The sequence below is a fragment of the Nymphalis io genome, chromosome 17 (genome assembly GCF_905147045.1).
Source record: "Nymphalis io chromosome 17, ilAglIoxx1.1, whole genome shotgun sequence".
Lineage (NCBI taxonomy): Eukaryota > Metazoa > Arthropoda > Insecta > Lepidoptera > Nymphalidae > Nymphalis > Nymphalis io.
In genome coordinates, this window is record NC_065904.1 from 5,819,096 (window position 1) to 5,840,341 (window position 21,246).

At 31.9% G+C, this 21,246-nt stretch overlaps 1 protein-coding gene across 1 annotated transcript in view; it reads right to left on the reverse strand.

The window, feature by feature from the left end:
* The window catches only part of LOC126775075 (thrombospondin type-1 domain-containing protein 4-like), a 153,978-nt gene that overhangs the window by 74,191 nt on the left and 58,541 nt on the right, over window positions 1–21,246 (reverse strand). The window contains exons 3-4 of the mRNA XM_050496815.1: window positions 7,180–7,249; window positions 4,403–4,539 (exon numbers count right to left, since the gene is read on the reverse strand). Coding sequence (XP_050352772.1) covers window positions 4,403–4,539; window positions 7,180–7,249 — 207 coding nt within the window. The remainder of the gene's footprint in view (window positions 1–4,402; window positions 4,540–7,179; window positions 7,250–21,246) is intronic.

Genomic DNA, 21,246 nt, shown 5'->3' on the forward strand with positions numbered 1-21,246 from the left:
GTGAACCAGTGTAACAGCAGATGGAAGGGACATAGAGGTAAATGGTCACACCGTTTAAGAAATTATCCGATGTATATTTTTTTATTTATTTCATCTGTTCTGACTTACGAATCTAAGAAGATATTTCTGTGCCTATAATCGCATTCAGTCACAGCTAGAAGGCAGCAATTCAAAGAATTGATGTTTAGTGTAACAGTGATAAGTAAATTTACTGGTGGTAGGTCTTTGTGCAAGCTCATCTGGGTAGGTACCACCCACTCATCAGATATTCTACCGCAAAACAGCAATACTTGATATTGTTGTGTTCCGGTTTGAAGGGTGAGTGAGCCAGTGTAATTACAGGCACAAGGGACATAAAATCTTAGTTCCCAAGGTTGGTGGCGCATTGGCTATAAGCGATGGTTGACATTTCTTACAATGCCAATGTCTAAGGGCGTTTGGTGACCACTTACCATCAGGTGGCCCATATGCTCGTCCACTTTCCTATTCTATTAAAAAAAAAAAAAGAGGGTACATTGTTGTACCGTAACCGAAACCATAACAGCCTGTGAATGTCCCACTGCTGGGCTAAAGGCCTCTTCTCCTCTTTTTGAGGAGAAGGTTTGGAGCTTATTCCACCACGCTGCTCCAATGCGGTTTGGTAGAATTCACATGTGGCAGAATTTCAGTGAAATTAGACACATGCAGGTTTCCTCACGATGTTTTCCTTCACCGTAAAGCACGAGATGAATTATAATCATAAATTAAGCACATGAAAATTCAGTGGTGCTTGCCCGGGTTTGAACCCACGATCATCGGTTAAGATTCACCTAAAAAAAGCCGAGATGGCCCTGTGGTAAGAACATTGTTGTATTATTCATTATTTTAATATTATATTAGTGAGCAAAATTAAGAAATTACCACACGCCTATAAACTAATAATTGCAAAATTAAAAGAATTGCAATAATTGGTGGTAGGGCTTTGTGCAAGCTCGTCTGGGTAGGTGCCACCTATTACAAAAAAATGCGTCGTCAGTTTTTAAGGAATTACTAATCTGACCATCTGAAAAACTGACAGATCTATCGTATAAAACATTCTGATCATTTATATCACAAGCAAGATTTAATCGAGCTGAGTTTATTGTTAGTTATTTTTCTATCAAATTATGGCTATACGTCATCGTGTTAACATAGACAGCTAAACACTGACACGATACACACTGACTCAGCGCTATCTCTAATGAACCTACAACATTCACATAGAAATTCGAAAACCGGTGCAAACAATGATATAACAATCAAACATTAGCGATTGGTTCTTAAATTATTGTGCGTCAATCAAAAACGCTGTCGAATTGTTGTAACGTGTATTCGAAGGCTTGTTGCATCTTTCGTTCAATATTGCCTTAATTTGGTATGTTGGACGTAAAAAGGGCGGGCAGGGTCAGAACGCATGTAGCCTTTGACTCAATGATTGGTTTGATGGCGAAACCACGTTAATAATTATTATCGGTTCCCAAGTAAATGCTGGTAAGTTGACGACGTATCCACATGCATTTTTGTCTGTTGTAATGTTTTGTTAGAGTATCGTTACTAACAAATAGTTTCTAATTTTGAAGTGACATTGAGTGTCCATGAGTTTAAATATTGTAAGATAAATAATAATAATACTAATAATAATAATAATAATATCTTGGGACATTATTCACACACGGCCATCTGATCCCAAGCTAAGCAGAGCTTGTACTATGGAAACCAGACAACTGATATACTACATATACTATTTTTCTTTTGTAAATGCATACTTATATAGATAATTACACCCAGACCCAGGACAAACAGACATGTTTATGCACACAAATGTCTATCCCGGGCGGGAATCGAACCCACAACCTTCGGTGTGAAAGGCAACAACCAAGGTATCTACCAACCACGCCAACCGGCTGGTCATCAGTTAAATATAAGTTATGTGTTGTTATAAAATTAAATTGAAGCTATTTTCAACTTAACTGTATGAGCTAGCTATTATGATTTCAGCTCCTAGTTATAGCTTTATTCGTGGTAATTGTATTTTTTTATGATTAGATCTAAATGAATATAAATATAGGCTAAGGCGTTAAGGTGTGACAGTACAAAGAACTTGTTTTTTTTTAATGTTGGCAATAATTTTATATTTTTTTATTTTAATAAATCTTAACATTGAATTAAGTAGGTGATATGTATAATGCAGCACAGTTGTAACTAGTAAATTATGATATCTCTGGCACAAAGGCGATCGCCGATGCCGTCAGTATTCTTTTTTGATTGCCCCTACTATGGTTTCGCTTGGTTTTTAAAATGATTTAATAATTATAAAACAAATATATACCAGCTTATTAAAAAAAAACTTTCACATCTTACATATCATTATCATATGGCGCTTAAAATTAAAACATAGAAATAATTGAGTTTTTTTATGTTCAGAAAAAATATATTAAATTAATTAATTTCATAATCTTCCTCTGTGGTTCTGTACTCATATGTTAAAAAGTAGAGAGATGATTTCTTTAGAACTTGAAAGGTTATGCCACATTTACACATACATTTGACTTTTTTTTTTTATTTCACCCATATTGAAAACAAACGCAATAAATAGCAAAATTTTGTTTTCTTTTACATTCTTTTTTTGAAATGTATGTACTGAAATGTATTCCTGCATTTTTTTAATATTGATATTATTATATTAGTAGAGATCCAATAGTAAGAAGCTGATCTCATAATATGTGTCGTACCAGTATTATTTTTTTACGATATTTTTTTTAATTTTTAAATATTTTTTAAATTTAAATTTTATAATCGAGTTGCAATAGTAACAATGTAATCTCTATAAGAAACCTTTTAGAGACCTGCGGTGGGCAGATATCCTTTACAGATTACGCGCCGTATCATTAGATATCATTGTGATCTATGATCTATGATCAATGGGCATCGCAGGCCTGACCAATTGAACTTGTTACTTACTGTTTTTGAAAAATGATCCAGCATTAAAAATTTTATTCAATTGTTACATTTTTATATATATTTTTTTAAATTAATGTTTGACTGTTAGAAGTTTTACTCGCTTACTATATAAAGCAAATAATTAAAATTTTCTCGACTTTCTTTTACTAATTATTAATTAGCAGATATATTTGTTTATGTGTTTAAAAAAAATCTTGTAAAATATTTGATCTAAATTATGAATTTACACGATTTGAAAATTCCTAGATATTAAAGTATTGGCTTTAAAAATTTGTACCTTTAGTTAGAAATAAAAAAAAAATCATAGCCGCTTTTAATAATGAAATAAATTAAGACAAAACTCGACCAACAATAGTGATAGCATTCATTAATCTTCTTCAACCCGACTTGTTTGTTTTTCAACACGAATTTGGTTTTTAGTTAGAACTTACTATAGGATATATTGTTATTTAATCTATCTGCTTATCTCTTGGGATGAATGTTATAGATAGCTAATACGTCGTTCGATCGTTTCATTGTTTTCGTTTTATAACATGTTAATTCGTGTTTTGTGGTTTTATTTGTTAGTCAGAAATTTTAACAGTATATTTAGTTATTGTTACCAGATCGACCATATTTATAAACGTTGTTTGACGAGTGATTAATTAAACAATGATGTGTATTCTTCATTCATTCAGTGATGGTAGGGCTTTGTGCAAGCCCGATGGGTGGCTACCACCCACTCATCACATCTACCACCAAACAGCAATACTGTATACAGTGAGCCAGTGTAATTACAAGCACGTTACATCTTACGGCCTTATTTATAAACGTTGTTTAGCGGCTGAGTAGTTACTATGCAGTGTCTTTCTATTTCGAATGTCAAATCAATAATGACAGAAAGAGCGAAATAGTGTTTCACTAAACATCCGCTGCAACGTTGATAAGGCTGTATACGTTTAATATATGTTTGAGAATATTTGGATGCTTTTTAATATTTATATTGTTATTGTATTAATTATACTCGTTTTTATTGTTTTTTTTTAAATCTATTTTAAGATATGTATTATTTTGTAATTCGGAAACCCGCATATTTTTTGTAAATATATATTTTTTATGCACACCATAGAGATCTCTCGAGGTCGGAGCGAACAGGGTATGTTTTCTAAAATTAATGATGAATAATTTCCTTTGACTTCTGTAACTTTTGTTAATGTATTTTTATGCATTTGCCACCATTTCAAATATCTGTTTAGCATAAATTTTGACAAGAAGATGCCTAGATGGCGTAAATTTCGCATTTTGTACTATGCCTTTTTTCAATACAATAAAGTTAAATAAATAAATACCATTTATCTCTTTCTATCGCTTTCTTTTTTCATACTTTTTTTCTCTATTTGACAATCAGGTGCTGACGTATGCTTATAAGTTCTTGATAAGTTACCTAGTAGGATCCCTTGGCAGACAGTGTCTCTCCTGCACGGCGACTCCACCCCCGCAGGTCCGGGAGCAGGAGCTCCACGCGCCCCATGCGCTCCATGCGTACGTCGTTACGTTCGTTCGTGTTTGCGGCGAATGAGGCTGAAATGTGTAAATTAAGAATTTTATACAGATGTTATTATAAATAATGTTAAAATTATCACATCCATTTTTTTTTTATAGAGTAGGAAGGTGGACGAGCATATGGGTCACCTGATGGTAAGTGGTCACCAAACGCCCTTAGACATTGGCATTGTAAGAAATGTCAACCATCGCTTACATAGCCAATGCGCCACCAACCTTGGGAACTAAGATTTTATGTCCCTTGTGCCTGTAATTACACTGGCTCACTCACCCTTCAAACCGGAACACAACAATATCAAGTATTCCTGTTTTGCGGTAGAATATCTGATGAGTGGGTGGTACCTACCCAGACGAGCTTGCACAAAGCCCTACCACCAGTATACAATTCTTGTCCTGATAGAATTGCCACCACAATAGGGTAATTTTATAGAGAAATCTATACTATAGTGCAGAAACATAGATCCTTTTAATTCCATACCTCACAAAACCCCATGGGACGAATTTCTATTGTTTTATGGGTTTTCAGCGACAATTTGAAACGATAAATATTAATTAATGTATAAACCATTCTGTGTATAGCATTCAGATCGACACGTGTTGAACACAACTTTAACGATATCACGTTTCAAGTGCTGAATGTATTACTGTTACTTCTAATATTATTGATAATATCTATTTAAGATGTACTATTTTAGCCTTCTCCCAAGGTCGGGTGTTACGAGGCGCCTTCACCGAGGCACTATTTCTTATGTAATTAATGAAACCGAAACAAATATATAAAATATATATGAAAATATAAAATAAATTATAGAGGGCTGGTTTTTCAACTGGTTGGTTTTTCTATATTTACTTTAATAATAATAATAAATTTATTTATTCTCTCCCACAGACAATAATGTTTACATTTTCTTTTTTTATAATATATATAAATACAGTTATATGTGGGCTACAGGAGCCCAAACTAGGTTGCCCTGTGCTCAGGGTCTCCTGGCTCCCCCTCTTGAGTAAGGAACTATTTATTTGTTTAATTTTATAGGAAACAGGAGAAACACTAAAGCTTTTACAATATATATATTATCTAGTAATACGTTATACTTATACTAATAGAAATAAAAAGATAATGTATGCTTGTGAATATGTGCGTGTGAGCGCATGTGTATGGGTGTGTGTGTGTGTGTGTATGTGTGTTTGTGCCTGTGTGTCTTGTATGTATGTGTATATATGGTGTGTAGATTATTATTTTTACTACAATTGCTTGTTTATTATTAATGTATTAAATTAATAATTTTTCTGTCTCTTAATAGTCCAGTTTTAAAAGCCAGTCAGTTAATTTCCTCTTACATGCGAATTTTAGTAAATTTGAAACAGAGAGTAATTTATTTAATTTATTGTAAAGCCTGGCTGCTTTAAAATCAAAGAATTTTTGGGTAAAAAATGTTTTGACCATTACAGATTTACATACTTCATAAGATCTTCTAGAGTCAGCTATATCAATCAGTGAGGCCTTAATCCTGGAGTATTTATTTAAAATGATGTTCAAAATGTATAGTTTTCTGACTGCTAGAACATTTGCTTCCCTATAAAGGTCTACAGTAGGAAATATGCGTGGCTTAGAGAGAGCTACTTTAAGTATCATTCTTTGAGCTCTTTCAACTTCAATTATGTTATTTCTTTATGATAGTAGAGTAGATAGGTATTAAGCATTTTATCTGGTTGCCGAGAGTACCTGCGTTTATTTATGAGCAAGATTGTAAAGGTACAGTATCTATTCATATAATAAAAAATTATTATTTTTTTTAAATTTTAACCAGTAATAACGTTTTAAAAATCGAACTGCAGATATCTTTTATCAGCTTAAAGAAAGTAGTTTGCATCAATCAATGAATTATTATCATTATTTTAAGACCGACTTGAATTCCATGTGACCAGACTGTCTCACAATTATAACCAAGAGATATAAAAGCAATAGATACATATCAGATAGGTCATAAAAACTTATACTTTGATTGCCCACGCAGTTTCTATTGGGGACATTATTGATTGTTCATTGACGTAACTAAAATATTCCGCTTAGCAAATCAAATAGACGTCATTAGACAATGAGGCCAAAGTAATAGTAATGACCAATCTGTGGGGTATATATATTCATTAATTTCAAATTTGCCTAAACTCAAATGTCAAGAATTACCAATCGTAAAACGCGGTTACATTTGTTTGTTAACTTACATACGTTCCTCATATGTCTAGCGTTAGGTTAAGCTTTTAACTAATGGTTATGAAATACATTAATGGTGATGTTAAATGCCGATTCATTAATAATAGTTTTCAATAAGAAATAGTTAATATCGGATGGATATCTTCCACGTATCGACCATCCCGAATTAGAGCAGCTTGGTGGACTAAACCTTCTCCTTAAAAAGATGTTTATCTAAATAATTCAGCGGTATATTGCAAAGATATTGCAAGGGGTCCCTTACAATAGCAGCTATCATTATGGTAACGGTATCACAGAGTTATTTCAACTTTTTAAATAAAGATAAATTGTTTAAAAAATTGAATAATGTTTTATTTGCCATAAATTCCTTTTAATTATTGAAAATTTAATTTTTTATTATATTTTATATTACACACGGGGAGATTAATAAAGTTGGTACTCACTGGTAAGCCGACCTCAGTACTCATATTATGTGCATATGTTAGTGGTATTCTCAGCCATACTGCGATTAATCTGTAACAAAAAAAAGTTTTATATATATATATATATATATATATATATATTGATTTAATACAATTAATAATAATACATAAATTAAATATAATTTTAATTCACTATAATTTAAACATATAATAAATATTATATTATTGACAAATACATTTTCTTACACGGTACAGAAGTGTTTTAGGAACGTTACATATCGTAACGTTAAATACAGACGTTTTACATCAAAAATTTATATAAGGTAAGAATTGAATGACTATTTTATTAAACGACAACTATCTTTTAGAAGATTAAACTGAGACGTACATATTTAAAATAGTTCCCTGAACACAGCCAACACAATAATTATTTGTTTAAGCTAGACATATCATGTTAATTCACTAATTGAATTCCGGGCAGCTTGATGTAGATAACGAGGATGCAAGTTGCATCTCAGCAGCATCTGGAGCGAATGAACCTAATTCAACTTCCGATATCGCTATTTCTGTTAGACAATTTGTTGTAAACAATGTTAGTATTTTAGAGTTACTTAATATAAACAAATGAGTTTAATATTTTTTAAAGACTATCTGACTGACTTTTTAATTATATTAATAAAGTTATATATACATATATATATATATGTATATATTATATGTAGACTTAGTTCCGTTCAATAAGCTCCAATGTTCTTATGTATTTTATTGTTTTGAAAAGTTAGTTCAACCACTTTCTCTAAAACATAGAAACCTATATCAAAATATAATTGTTTTCTACAAATAATGATATATTTTTTTACTAAGTTATCCTAAACATTGTTGGGTATGTTTATGTATTTTCGAAGAATCTTATTTGTTTGTTATAATAAAGCCAAAATGTTTCAGTTTTTTTGTAAAGATAGGTAAGCGGTTGGGTCACATGGATCACTTACTGTTCAGTCACCACCACCCATTGACATTGACACTGTAAGAAATATTGTCCGTCCTTACATTGCCAATGCGCCACCAACCTAGGGTTCTAAGATGTTATATCCCTTGGTTGGGTAACTCACTCTTAAAACCAGAAAAGACCAATACTAAGTATTCCTGAATTTGTAGTAGAATATTTGATGACTGGGTGGTATCAGACGGGCATGCACAAAGACCTACCATACATAATACTTAACCAACATTTGCTAGAATAAGTAAATCTTAAACGAAAATTCAAACCTGGGCAAGCACACTGAGTTTATATGTCCTCGACATAGAAACAAGGTGAAACTGCATTTCTGTGATTAAAATCTGATGCATCTGTTGCGTCAAAATGTATGTGTGCTTTGATCTATTATTCTTAACTTACTAATCCCATTACCTAACCTAAGAAATTTTACGAAATCCATAAGACTATTGAAGCTCTAAGTGGTAAAAACAGTGTAAAATCATTACAATACTTGCCCACGTCGTGATCAGTTAAGAATGTAAATATGAGTCATGTTTACTTTCCGTCAATCATACCAAGTTGGTGTTACGTTTCAGGATATGAACTTCGAGAGAGTTAAGCATTTCAGTATTTAATTTTAGCAGCAATAAGGCCTCGTTATTACAGTTAAGCCACCGCATATGGTAATTGTAAAGCGTTGCTGTCGATCATTGAGATAACTCTTTATTATGTTATATTTTATATTCATATTTTAGTGTCTTCGCCTTAAGATAATTTCTAATTATATATGTTGTATTATGTATTACTTTCTTCAAATCAAATCCATTTTCTAGTAGAAAATATAGCGAGCTAAAATCGTAAGCATATTATCGACTTTGATATCTTGTCCAATTTTCAAGGATAGAATGGCGTCTGTAAATAAATATCATGATATCGACTTTTTATAGTTTTCCATTATACTTTGTGGAACTGAGGAATACAGCTAACTATAAATAACAGATATATTATCTATGCTTCTAATATTTAGTATGAAACAAGCTTGGAGCTGAAGAATAGACATTGGCTTCTTTTCATATCTTAAAACCGAGACCGACATAAACATCCCTCCCAGCGCGTAAACGAAGCTGCGGGCGGACACTTGTATATACATAAGATAAATATTAAAGGCTATACTATGAAACTTGAACGATTAACTAAACGAGCATGTCGAGTATCTTTGATATATAATTAAAACTGGAACTATTAATCTATATATGCATAAATATGCAAAGACAAATCGTTAAATATCCGATTCCTTATGTTTTTGTTTGTCTATTGATGAGTTTTAGTGTTGTCGATAAAAAAAATAGATTTGAAAAAAAAGGTTCGAAATATGCAATAATAATATGGTTTAAGTAAGAATAATAATGTGTACGTAGTTATAAGTTACCTCTGTATCGATTTCGATAGTACTTCAAATGTTATAACAGATATTTATCACAAATAAAGCTATATTAAAACTAATTCACTTGTGAAATGTTGAAAACTGACGGTGATACGAGATTTTGATGCGCGTTTCTTTTGACTGTCATAATATTTTTTTAATTTAATTATCGCATAATTATCATTCTGACATTTTACGATCGTGTGCTGCGGTAAGTTTCGAGTTGATTATTACAGTATACTAATATATTAGTTATTCTCTAAGTTATTACTCTCCTATTAATAATTTTGAAAATGGAATCGTGTTAGTGATAACAGTATAGCTCTATACGGTATCTGTCAACAGCCTTGCACTTAAATGAACAACAGTAAAATGTGATTAACATAGGATATTAAAGATTAAACATACGCACAGAAGCGGAAAAAGCTTTCAACACATCGTATAGACAGGGAATATATAATGATTAGCAACAAAGGGCTCAACTAATTCGTGTCGAACACAGACCATACACACCATTTATTATTAAGTAACAATTATAATTTCCGTCACAGCCCCGCGTGTTCTTTATATCGCCGATCGGTGGCGCTTTGAATATAAAGTGAGCGATAACATCGCAAAGGGCTTGGTAAGGCTAACCGTTCATGGTGATATAGCGCGATTTAGTATAGGTTTGCTTTTTGAACAACGGGATACTTTGATATAAAATAAAGTTAATAAAGTATCAAGAATTTTATATATAATAAAAGTGACCTATACATTTTCTTCTCAACACACATTTGGCGTTATTTCATTCAACACAAACAAGTTTCCTTACGATATTTTCCTTTATTCATATATTAGATACACAAAATTAAGCACATTAAGCCACAGGGGTGTTATCAGGGTTTGAGCTCGCTATCTTCTGTTAAGATTCTTGTATTCTAACTAAGCTATCTCAGCTATAAAATTATATACCTATAATAAACTTACTTATATGTATAAAAATTATAATCTTGATTCATCTTGATTAGCAATTGAGTTAAGATATACAGAAGGAAATTAATTCAAATATAATAATCCTTACTATAATGCGAAAGTGACTTGGCTTGTTTGTTATTTTACGCTTTCACGTCGTAAATACACAACGTAACCAACAATCAATATATTTTTATTATACGATGTTAGAGGTACAAAAAGTACATAGAGAGACACCCTCATGCAAGCGAAGCTGCGAGCGAAAACAAGTAATAGGTAACACACGTAAATTTTTGTTTTGTTTCTGGACGACTGAAGTTAGATTTACTGATCGGTTGGAATACCACATTATAATAATAATGTCCTCCAGACCGATTTCGGCCACGGCGGCCAATCTCAAGATAGATTAACCAACTACGCAGGAGATATTATTGTGCACAAGTATGTTCGCAAACACTAGTGCACTCTCTATTCCCTAACTCTCATAATCCGATGGGACGGCAATCCGACAAGACCGGAAAGAGTTCAGGACCGCAGGACCTTTACGTGTTTTCCGAGGCACGGGAGTGAAAACACTTCCAACTTCCAGACTCCGGGCTGCTACTGAGAATTTTCTGACAGAAAAACCCAATAACTTTTTATTGGCCTGAACTGGGAATTGAACCCAGGACCTCCAGGTCTGCGGCCTTACATCAAGCCATAGACCAACGAGGCAATCTATATAATACCACAATATTCTACCATACCACATTATAAACACATTATCCTCACAGTTAATACCTATAAAGGTATAAAAGTTACATCAGAAAAATATATCAACGTTAATAACTATCTTTGAATGTACATCGCTCTTTGTAAAACATCAACCTTACTATTTATAACGTGTGTCGAAGGTATGAATGAACACAATAAATCTATTTATTTACCGATTTGTGTGATGTATTCAAACGGCATGTTGAGCGTTTTGATTTTTAGGCTATGGGAATGTCAGTGTGCATTATTTAAAATATTTTAACTAAGCAAGCAGACTTTGTGTCATTTCAAACTTTGAATAAGTAATTTGTTTTAATGCTATTTCTTAGTCATACATTATTTACTATTGCTGAGTATATATAAGAATAAACATATGACCTTTTGATTTACACTGAATTTAATTATTTATTTATTCATTTATTTGCAAAATTTTGAGTATATAATATATATCATAATTTGCATTTATAAATCCATCATAGCAATGATTGTATGGTAACAATAATTATCAAAGATTTATATATATATATATTTCTTTTTTTATTCATTTAAAATAATATCAGGGCAGGCCGCATCGTTTGCAGTCTAACTTAAATCTTTGTCTATTGTATTGTTCGCGAATATTGTATACATAATCTCAGAATATCTTTAGACAGGCCCTCACGATGTTTTCCTTCACAGCTGTACACGAGATGAGTTGTAAATACGAATTTAGGACTTCAAATACTTGCCGATGCTTAGTTATAAACAAGTAATTTTCAGTTAAGATCCACCTGTTTCATTGGGTCGCATTAACCCTGTTCTAATAATATCACGTTATATATTTTACATTAATAGATTTTCGTGAACAATTGACAATTGATTATGAAAATCCATAAAAAATAAACGAGCTCGGAGTAAGTACTCGTTTACTTTCATATAACATTAAAATAATAATAATGCATTATTTCTTCTTCATCTACTTTTCTTATTTTATATAAAAACTATGTTTCAAATAAGTGATAACCTTATATTTAATTTATCATATAAAATTATGATTGCAAAATACTTGTCAAATATCCTTATTTATTTATTTATTTGGATCTCCAACAGTTGTACATGACAAACATTCAAAACACTTTTTCCCTCGCCTGCGACACACGAGACAACACCATTGCCAAACACAATTACAAAATATACAAATCAAAATAAAAATAAAAACAGAATATAGAAATATTTAAACAAAGAACAAAAGTCAGTAAAATATATTCTGAATATTCATTTTAATTAACAATATTAATACATAAAACCATTTTATATGAAATAAACAAATAAATAATAATTCAAGTTGTAACATATGTATGTAAAAATATTCATAAAACTTTGATACAATTTTTATCTCGTACAAATACTGTTTCGATCACACTTGAACAGTGTTGACACTGGACACGTTGGAAATAGGATCATGTTTACAACGGCGGCATTTTTCAGTTGGCACTGGCATATTTAAAAATAGAACGCGTTGACATATTCTTTACATGCGACGATTAGTCGTTAAATCGTTTGATTACATTTTTTTATTTTGAAAGGAAAATAAATGAGACAAGGCCTAGCCTTTACGGATTAACAGGAATTATATTTTATAAAATTATAAGTAATTTTAATAAATGTATTTTAAAACTATTATCATCTTCAGCGAAATTTCGCCATTTTTTGTATGTAGTTAAATAAATATTGACCTCATGGCAAGTGGTCACTGCCGCCCATAGATATTAGTGCTGTAAGAAATATGAAGTATTCTTGATTAAGGCGCCTATAGTTACACTCACTCACCCTTCAAACCGGAATACAACAATACTAAGTATTTCAGTTTGGCGGAAGAATTTGTGATAAGTGGATGGTACCTACCCACACGGCCATGCACCAAGTAAAGTGCAATTACATTTTTTTATTTCCCTGACATTAAAATTGAATAGCTTTTATAGTTCTTAATTATAATAAAAATTTAGTATAATTCTGATATACCAAAATATCTTACAAACAGACAGATTATTACATTATGAAAATAATTCTAAAATATCTCGACTATACCAAAATCGTGTCGGTCAAAGTCAGATGTATGATAAGAATATATCGCTTATCCCATGGAGCATTAGGTAGCTCACATCATCAAGGAGTGTCCGCAGTCATGGACGGGTGGTCGCTTGCGTCACTCACAGAGTAATCTGCCGATAAATCACAACTTCTGGTACGATGAGATCACGGATTTCAGTCGCGCACCAATGAAAGATGTGCCTAATTTGATTCTCGAATTTATGCAGCGTTGAAAACTAATTTTGATTCTTTCGATATTTGAAATTGTTAAGTGCCATTATATATACAGACGCATATGCTTTTCATGTAGTTTGTAACAGTTTCTGGGTGTAATTACAGAATATAGAGGGTATAGTTGTTTGGATTTGAACTCGAAACCATCGGTTAAGATTCAAACAAAGTAACAAGAAGTAAATCGCTACTGAAAAGAAGGTATTGGTGCTTACTCCACCACGCTGCTTCACGCTAAAGCTAATGAAGGATACATTTGTGTTTAAATTTCATCACAAATCATCACCGTATTTTATATATGTATCACTCATTTTTATATAAAAACAAATTAAGAAAATAAGAGGTTAATTTGGATTTAAGCCCAAGAACTTCGATTAAGATTTAAGCGTTCATTCCAATTTACCATCTCTACTAGGTCATCTTTATAATGTTTAGTTTAATATTTTAACTAAGTAGTTAATATTCTTGAAATATTACGTCTGTCATTATTATTAACGTAGTTTTGAAATTAGGTCGAAAAATTCGAATTGTACAAATACGTATACATCAATACATCTTCTTTAATTAACAAACAGTAATAAAGAATTATGTAAATTACTAAAATATCTTCTATGTTCCATATATGTGTTTAATATATTGTCTGTGGTGATAGGGCAATTAGTTAAATTCAAATTTGGAACGATGTGTTCGCCATATTCAAAATGTTTGTTGTGTTAATGCGTATAATCTTGGGCCTATTTTGATAGTTCATTTTCTTGTCGGAAGACATGAAATGTCGATGCGTCATGATCTCAATGTATTTTCGTCTCGATTAGTCTTGTTAACTTTTGATATTCAAGTTGATCAAAATATAATTATATTACTAACCGACCTGAATTTGATTGCATTTCCTCGTGTTTTTTTACAGCCAATGCGTATTAAGCCTATAACCCTAACCGCATTAATTTGCTTTTAATGTTTTACCACATACCCCGTGCCTGTTATTCATGCGTTTATTCAAATGTTTGTAACACAAAACTACTACTAAAAATACTGGTCCAGGTGGAGGAATGGAGATATACAATGAATAAACAAGTTTTGACAAATTGGTATATTATTTAATATGACAAAAATTGAATCTAACTTATCCTTAGAATTCGTACCGGTGGTAACTTTACGTTCAATTAATCTTATAAAATTACTATCCAAGTATATGCATGTATTTAATATATATATTACGGAGGTCGGGAGGATATTCCAGTTTTTGAAACGATTTGCTTTCTCGTTTCTGATACTCACCGCTAAGGTCTGGAATACCCTCCCGACCTACGTTTTCCCCACCACCCACAATATGGGTACCTTCAAGTCAAGAGTGAATAGGCATCTTCTAGGCAAGCGCGCTCCACCTTATCAAGTATCACTGTGTCATCACTTTCCATCAGGTGTGACAACAGTCAAGCGCTTGTTTACTAGTTTAGTTTAGAGCCGTAAGGTATGTCATTCTCTGTACTCCTGATAACGTGTATGTAAAATTTCATATTGATCGATTGAGTAGTTAATACGTGAAAACGTGACAAACAAACAATGTGACTTTCGCATTTATAATGTTTGAGGAATTTATTACACGTCTCCCTTTTTTTTCAACTAAGTCGGTACATTCATTCACTAAAGTCGGTCTTTTAAGCTGTAATACAGCAATCTAGCTTATCTATTCTCATTCTACTTTTAATATAAATATATCACCAAATTATATCTTTCTCTAAAATATCTTCTCCCATAATATTATGAGTATTCTTATATGATTTTAATATAAATTATCATAATTTTGAAATGTGTTTGTATTATGATAAAATAAGAGATATAAAGTGTACGCTACACACGGCGAGCTCTTACACTAAATACGTATTTCTTTATACTTTATCACGTAAATGTATTCTAAGTGCATCATAAAAATCACATTACTTAAGGTAATCATTTACGTTTTTGTGTTTTTAAAACCGAATTATGAAGACCACATCTTGGGCCATAAATTGCTCCGACAACTATTAAAACTGACGCAATATTTAAAAACTAAATTAAAAATTCATTTAACCCTATTCTACTACAATTTATGAGAGTCTGATGTAAATTTGCCGGTCGCTTTGACCCTCAACAGTAGCCATTATTGCGGCAAATTATTAATTTGTTTACAGAACAGATAAGATCAACCCTTTTGTGTAAGCCCATAAAACTAATTGGTGTAATTCGTCTCAATCGGTTATAAGATTGGGGTCTGAGGTACCGAGGCGTGTATTAACCCGTTACACGGTCAGTGGTTTGATTACGGGGATGCGGTTTCGCTTTGTTATATCCATTAGTTTTTAACGTGGCCATTAATGTCATGCCTTTGTGTATGGTTTTATTTACAATTTTACACTTTATAGGATTTTAAATGTCAATAAGTTGACTTACGAGTGTAATTTTATTTCTTTCTTTTATGTAATGCGAGTTTATTATTGTGATTTTTTATAAAACGTATTTGTTTAATTTTATTTAAATAAATGTTAGTATTTAATAACTTAACAATATATGTATATGATTATAAATAAAATAACATGCTATTCGCATATTAAAAACATAGAAGTTTTCATTAAAAAACATTAGTACTCAAGATTTATTTCATAATAACTTAATTTATTGTATTAATACATGTTTAATTAAATTAAAAAAAAACTATTATGTACCTATAAGAATGGCTTAAATCACATCTATATAATATAAATAAGGTTATAATTTAAAGGTTTTATATGTATTTATGCATACAGTAAAAGCTTAATGTGTAGTCAGATCATGTAGAAAGTAGTTGACGACAAACTTCCGTGCACTGTGGCCCTTTGTAAAATTAATTGCGATAAAAATACACATATCCGACTTCAATGTAGTCACATAATATGACATCATGGTCAACTTGCGTGGCGCGAATATCGGAACGCTCCCTTGGAACAATAACGGTTCAGAAATTCTTCGTGTAATTGTCATTGTCTTTGTATTTAATTACTATTTTCACAATGTGTTTAGTGGTTAGCTTATTCGGCTGCAAAACGTGAGGTCTCAGCTCCCATACCCAAGTCACACCAGTAATGTTATTCCATAGTTTCTCAGTAGCTGTCGGAAATTGGAAAGTGCTATGCCTCATAAAGTGCATAAAGCGTTGTAGGTATGCTTTGCAGTCGCGATGGATTACCCTCCGATTGGGCTATGGGAAACTTGGGATAAAGTGTGCAACCACAAATTTCAAGCAAACTTTTGCACGTTCTCGATAACGGTAAGGACAACATCACTCAATCACCATGAAAGTTTTAATGAACATCTATTGTGACGTGGATGTAAGCTACGTACTGTTAATGAAATATAGCCGCTCTCGACTATAATCGAATCAGTTTTGTCAAGTGATGGATGATGAAGCGATCTTACTAAGCGATCTACTTATCAGATATATATATTAATTGTATGTTTTGAATTATTTTTTCCAAATCTTTATAATAATATACAATACAGACGAAACACAAATGGCAATAAAATTAATTTGTGCTTTCTTGGTACATCTGAAAACCGGAGAGAACATGAAACTTTTTATTGTTATTATTTTGTTATGATTGCGGGTCTAGGATTTCTATAATAGCCTCGAAACTTTGTAACAGCCTCGTTATACAGATTCTAAAGTTAGACAGACACAGTAAGAACTTACTTCATTCGTGAAATGCCCGTGAATGGTGAAAACCGACTTACAATGATATACAATTTTGATGCGTGTATTCTTGTAATGTTATAATTATTATGGCCAATGTCGTATATTACTTTCTGACTAAAAATATAAATAAAATATAAAATCAGAATGTTTCGAATTAAACAGTCTTATTCTTAACAATGTCAACACAATCCGGTCAGTATTGTTGTGATTCCGTAACGAGTTCCTCTTATCACTTGTAATTCTGATTCTAAGCTCTCAAGATGGCGATTTATCCCGGAGCGTGACTTCACAAAGCGAATAACGGAGCTAGACTCGCAATTAACAAGGTCCAGTCTAGGTTCAGAGAGTTAGGCGCTGCGTAATAAAGATCTATCATAGATGACATAGATTATGGAAATGACATCACCCGTTGTTGACTTAAATAGATACTTTTTTCTATATAATTGAATATTTGATATATCAAACCCGTTAACTGAAATTCATACTCGTTGTTATTTTCAAATAAGAGACAAATGTATACAACTCCGTTAATATGGTTCGATGAATCGGGCAAGAGACCAATTCTACTAATATAAAACGGTTACGATACGTTCCAAATTCAAATCGTCACCAATATAAAGCTCAGCTGAATCGGAGCTGAGGTACAATTTCTACTAAAAAATTGTCACTTTCTCGCAGTTGTATTGAAAATCTAAGTCTTTGCCATTTTTAAGGAATGACTACGTAATTATAATAAATTTATGAAGCTATTCTAGAAAAGATCACCTCTTCTAATTCTACCCAATTTTCGTATCCATATGTGTATATATGTTTTTTACTAATATATACCGTTTCTGTTTATTATTTATGTTCTTAGAGAATCGAGTACCTACAATTATTATGTACGCTTCCACGCCTGTACCAGATTGCTACTTGATTACGGCCTCTTTTGATTGATTCTGCCCTGAATTTATAAAATGCGCAATTTGTTGGTAGACTTAATTGATATTTGAAAACCATAAACAAACATCGGATTTAATGAGAGCAATTTGTTCAAATACCTGAATAAAATCTTTCTGTTTAACATAATTTAATAAAAGTAAAGTAAGTAAAGTACAAAAATGTCTATTAAAATCCTAGTATTTTTAATGCCTTGTAATATAATATTAATTTATAAATAATAGTCAAAATCGCATATATAATAATAATAATGTCCTCCAAACCGATTTCGACCACGGCCAATCTCAAGAGAGATTAGCCAACTGCGCAGGACATATTATAGTGCACAAGTGTGTGCGCAAACACAGGTGCACTCTCTATTCCTTAACTCTCATAATCCGATGAGACGGTAATCCGACACGACCGGAAACAGTTCAGGCGCAGGACCAACGGCTTTACGTGCTTTCCGTAGCACGGGAGTGTACACACTTCCAAATTCCAGAGTCCGGGCTGCTACTGAGAATTTTCTGACATTCTTCCCGACTGTACTGGCCGTCGTCGCGTTTGGACTCTACTACCACTTACCATCAGGTGGAGTAGAGTCATTTGCCATCCCGGCGCATATAAAAAAAAAAAAGATAAACTCAATAACTTTTTATTGGCCTGCCTGGGTATTGAACCGTGGACCTCCAGGTCTGCGGCCTTACAAGCCACTAGACCAACGAGGCAGTCAGCATCATCGCATATAAAACCTATTAAAGTGTATATTATACATTTTTTTAATCACATTAATATATATATACATTATACATCGACGCATATATTTTTTAATATAATTTACAATATACGAACAACCCCAATAAATCACTGATATTATAAATAGCAAAATATGTACCTATGTATACCTATATACCTATATATGACAAGATCAAGATATATAATAGCCTTATAATTATCAACCTACCTATGATTATAACTGAAAATTGAACTCTAGATTAATCCGATAATTGTTATAAATTACAATCAAGGACTGCAATCGTCTAAGCCTTAATTATTTTATACGGCAGTTAAATATAGTTAAATTAAAATTGAAATACAGTACTTTAATAGATATAGCATACATGACTATATCAGTAAATAAATTTACTGTTTTGAAAATTTTTGATTAAAAAGTAATAAGGCAAGTCTCGTTATGATTCTTGGAGTGGACTCCTGACCGATTTCGGTCACGTTGACCGATATCAGCTAATCTAAATTTACACCGTGTGTACTACTACGCGTAACCACTGGTCACAGATTCCCATGGATTTCCAAGGGTTTTGCTAAGTTGATAAATATTATAATAGTAAATTTTCTTTTTTAGTAGTTATTTTTTATTCTCAATCTCATTTTAATTGGTTATAATTTTGTATAGATACGAAATTATTAATTTTGGAATTAAAACTTTTTATATTATTATTAAGCTATCTGCGTTGATGACAGTATAGCGAACAAGTGCGTACACAGCTGCATTCTCTCATCCAAGCGCATGACCAAAAGCTAAACGAATCCGAGGCTTAAAAATGCAAACTGCTATAATAAATGCAAATATATCATCAGGAAACTCAACTTTTATTGGGTCGACCAGGGGTTTCAAGTCGGGCGCTCATGATCTACGGACGTAAAAGCTTACAACTTGAGCAAATATAGTACACACAACATATACACACACACACACACACACACACACGCACGCACGCACGGTTTGGATTAACTTACAATAATTAGTAATAAGACCCTTTGTAATACTTTGTAATAATTGAATGGGAAGGAACTGACTTCTGATGCACGGGTAACAGCAGTTCAGGAATCAGGGCTACTTTTTATAATATGTATGTAATGTAAACAATAAAGTTTTATTAAGTATTATTATTATATTTAAGTACAATTTACCTATAAATATAGTTAACGGTCTGTAATAAAAGGAAAATGATATAGTTTACTAGTTAACTGTACATTTAAGTAACTACTAAGATACACCGCGTTTAATATAAGTAATAGTTATTCCGCTAGTATAAATGCTAATACGTTGAATACAATTATTGCAGTTATCTCTATACGAGTTGAATTCAAATCATAAATCAGTGGATTTATTTAGCCGTAAGCATGCGAGGCGCCACACCGCTAGGAATCTAGGTACGAGTGACATCGATACGGCAGTTTTGCACCCAAGCGTACCGCTTTACTGATACTTTATCTATCGATAAATAGAAATGCATCATAAGCTATACTACGAATCAATATTATGAGAATTATAAAGTTTAACTGTAAACTATAACGAGCTAATGTCCAGAGATTTGCATGCTATTCAATATTAAATCGATCAATTGGAATGAAATATTCAATAATTTAAATATTATTATTATATCATTCAAATATTCATATAAGAAAAACGAAACGTTTCAATAAAAGTAAACAATAACCATACATTAATATTAAAGCGTTTTATAAAAAAAAACATACGTTGACATCTTCATTAAAGGTTAAACCAGTTATTATTTTAATATTCAATTCAATAATTTCGTTAAGCATAGAAGTACCTAATCCTCAAAACCATTATCTTATGCCGATACTATAAATAAAACTTGTTCCCTTCGACATATATAAGGTTGTCTGGAAGAGATAGCAGTTAACAAACACGGTCGCTTTTTGTACATTTCATAATCCGGGTTTTTGTTTTCTTTTTAATCAGAGCTTAAGTTTTTTTTTAAATAAAGTGTCATGATAAAAAATATAATATATTAAAATTATTGATATTTTAATTGATGAAAAATTCATGATGAATTGTCTCAGACATTTTTAAGTTAATAAAAATATATTAATAATTTGAGACGATAAACAGATAAAAAATATATGAGAACACTTTTACTATAAGCAATGTAATTCTATTAGAATGTCTTTATTTTGCAAAAATAAGTTGCAGCATGTGTTGCCAACCGTTTGGTATAAGTTTGTCTATATATGGCTCATACATACCACAGAACAAAGTACCTTATAATATATATTTTCTAA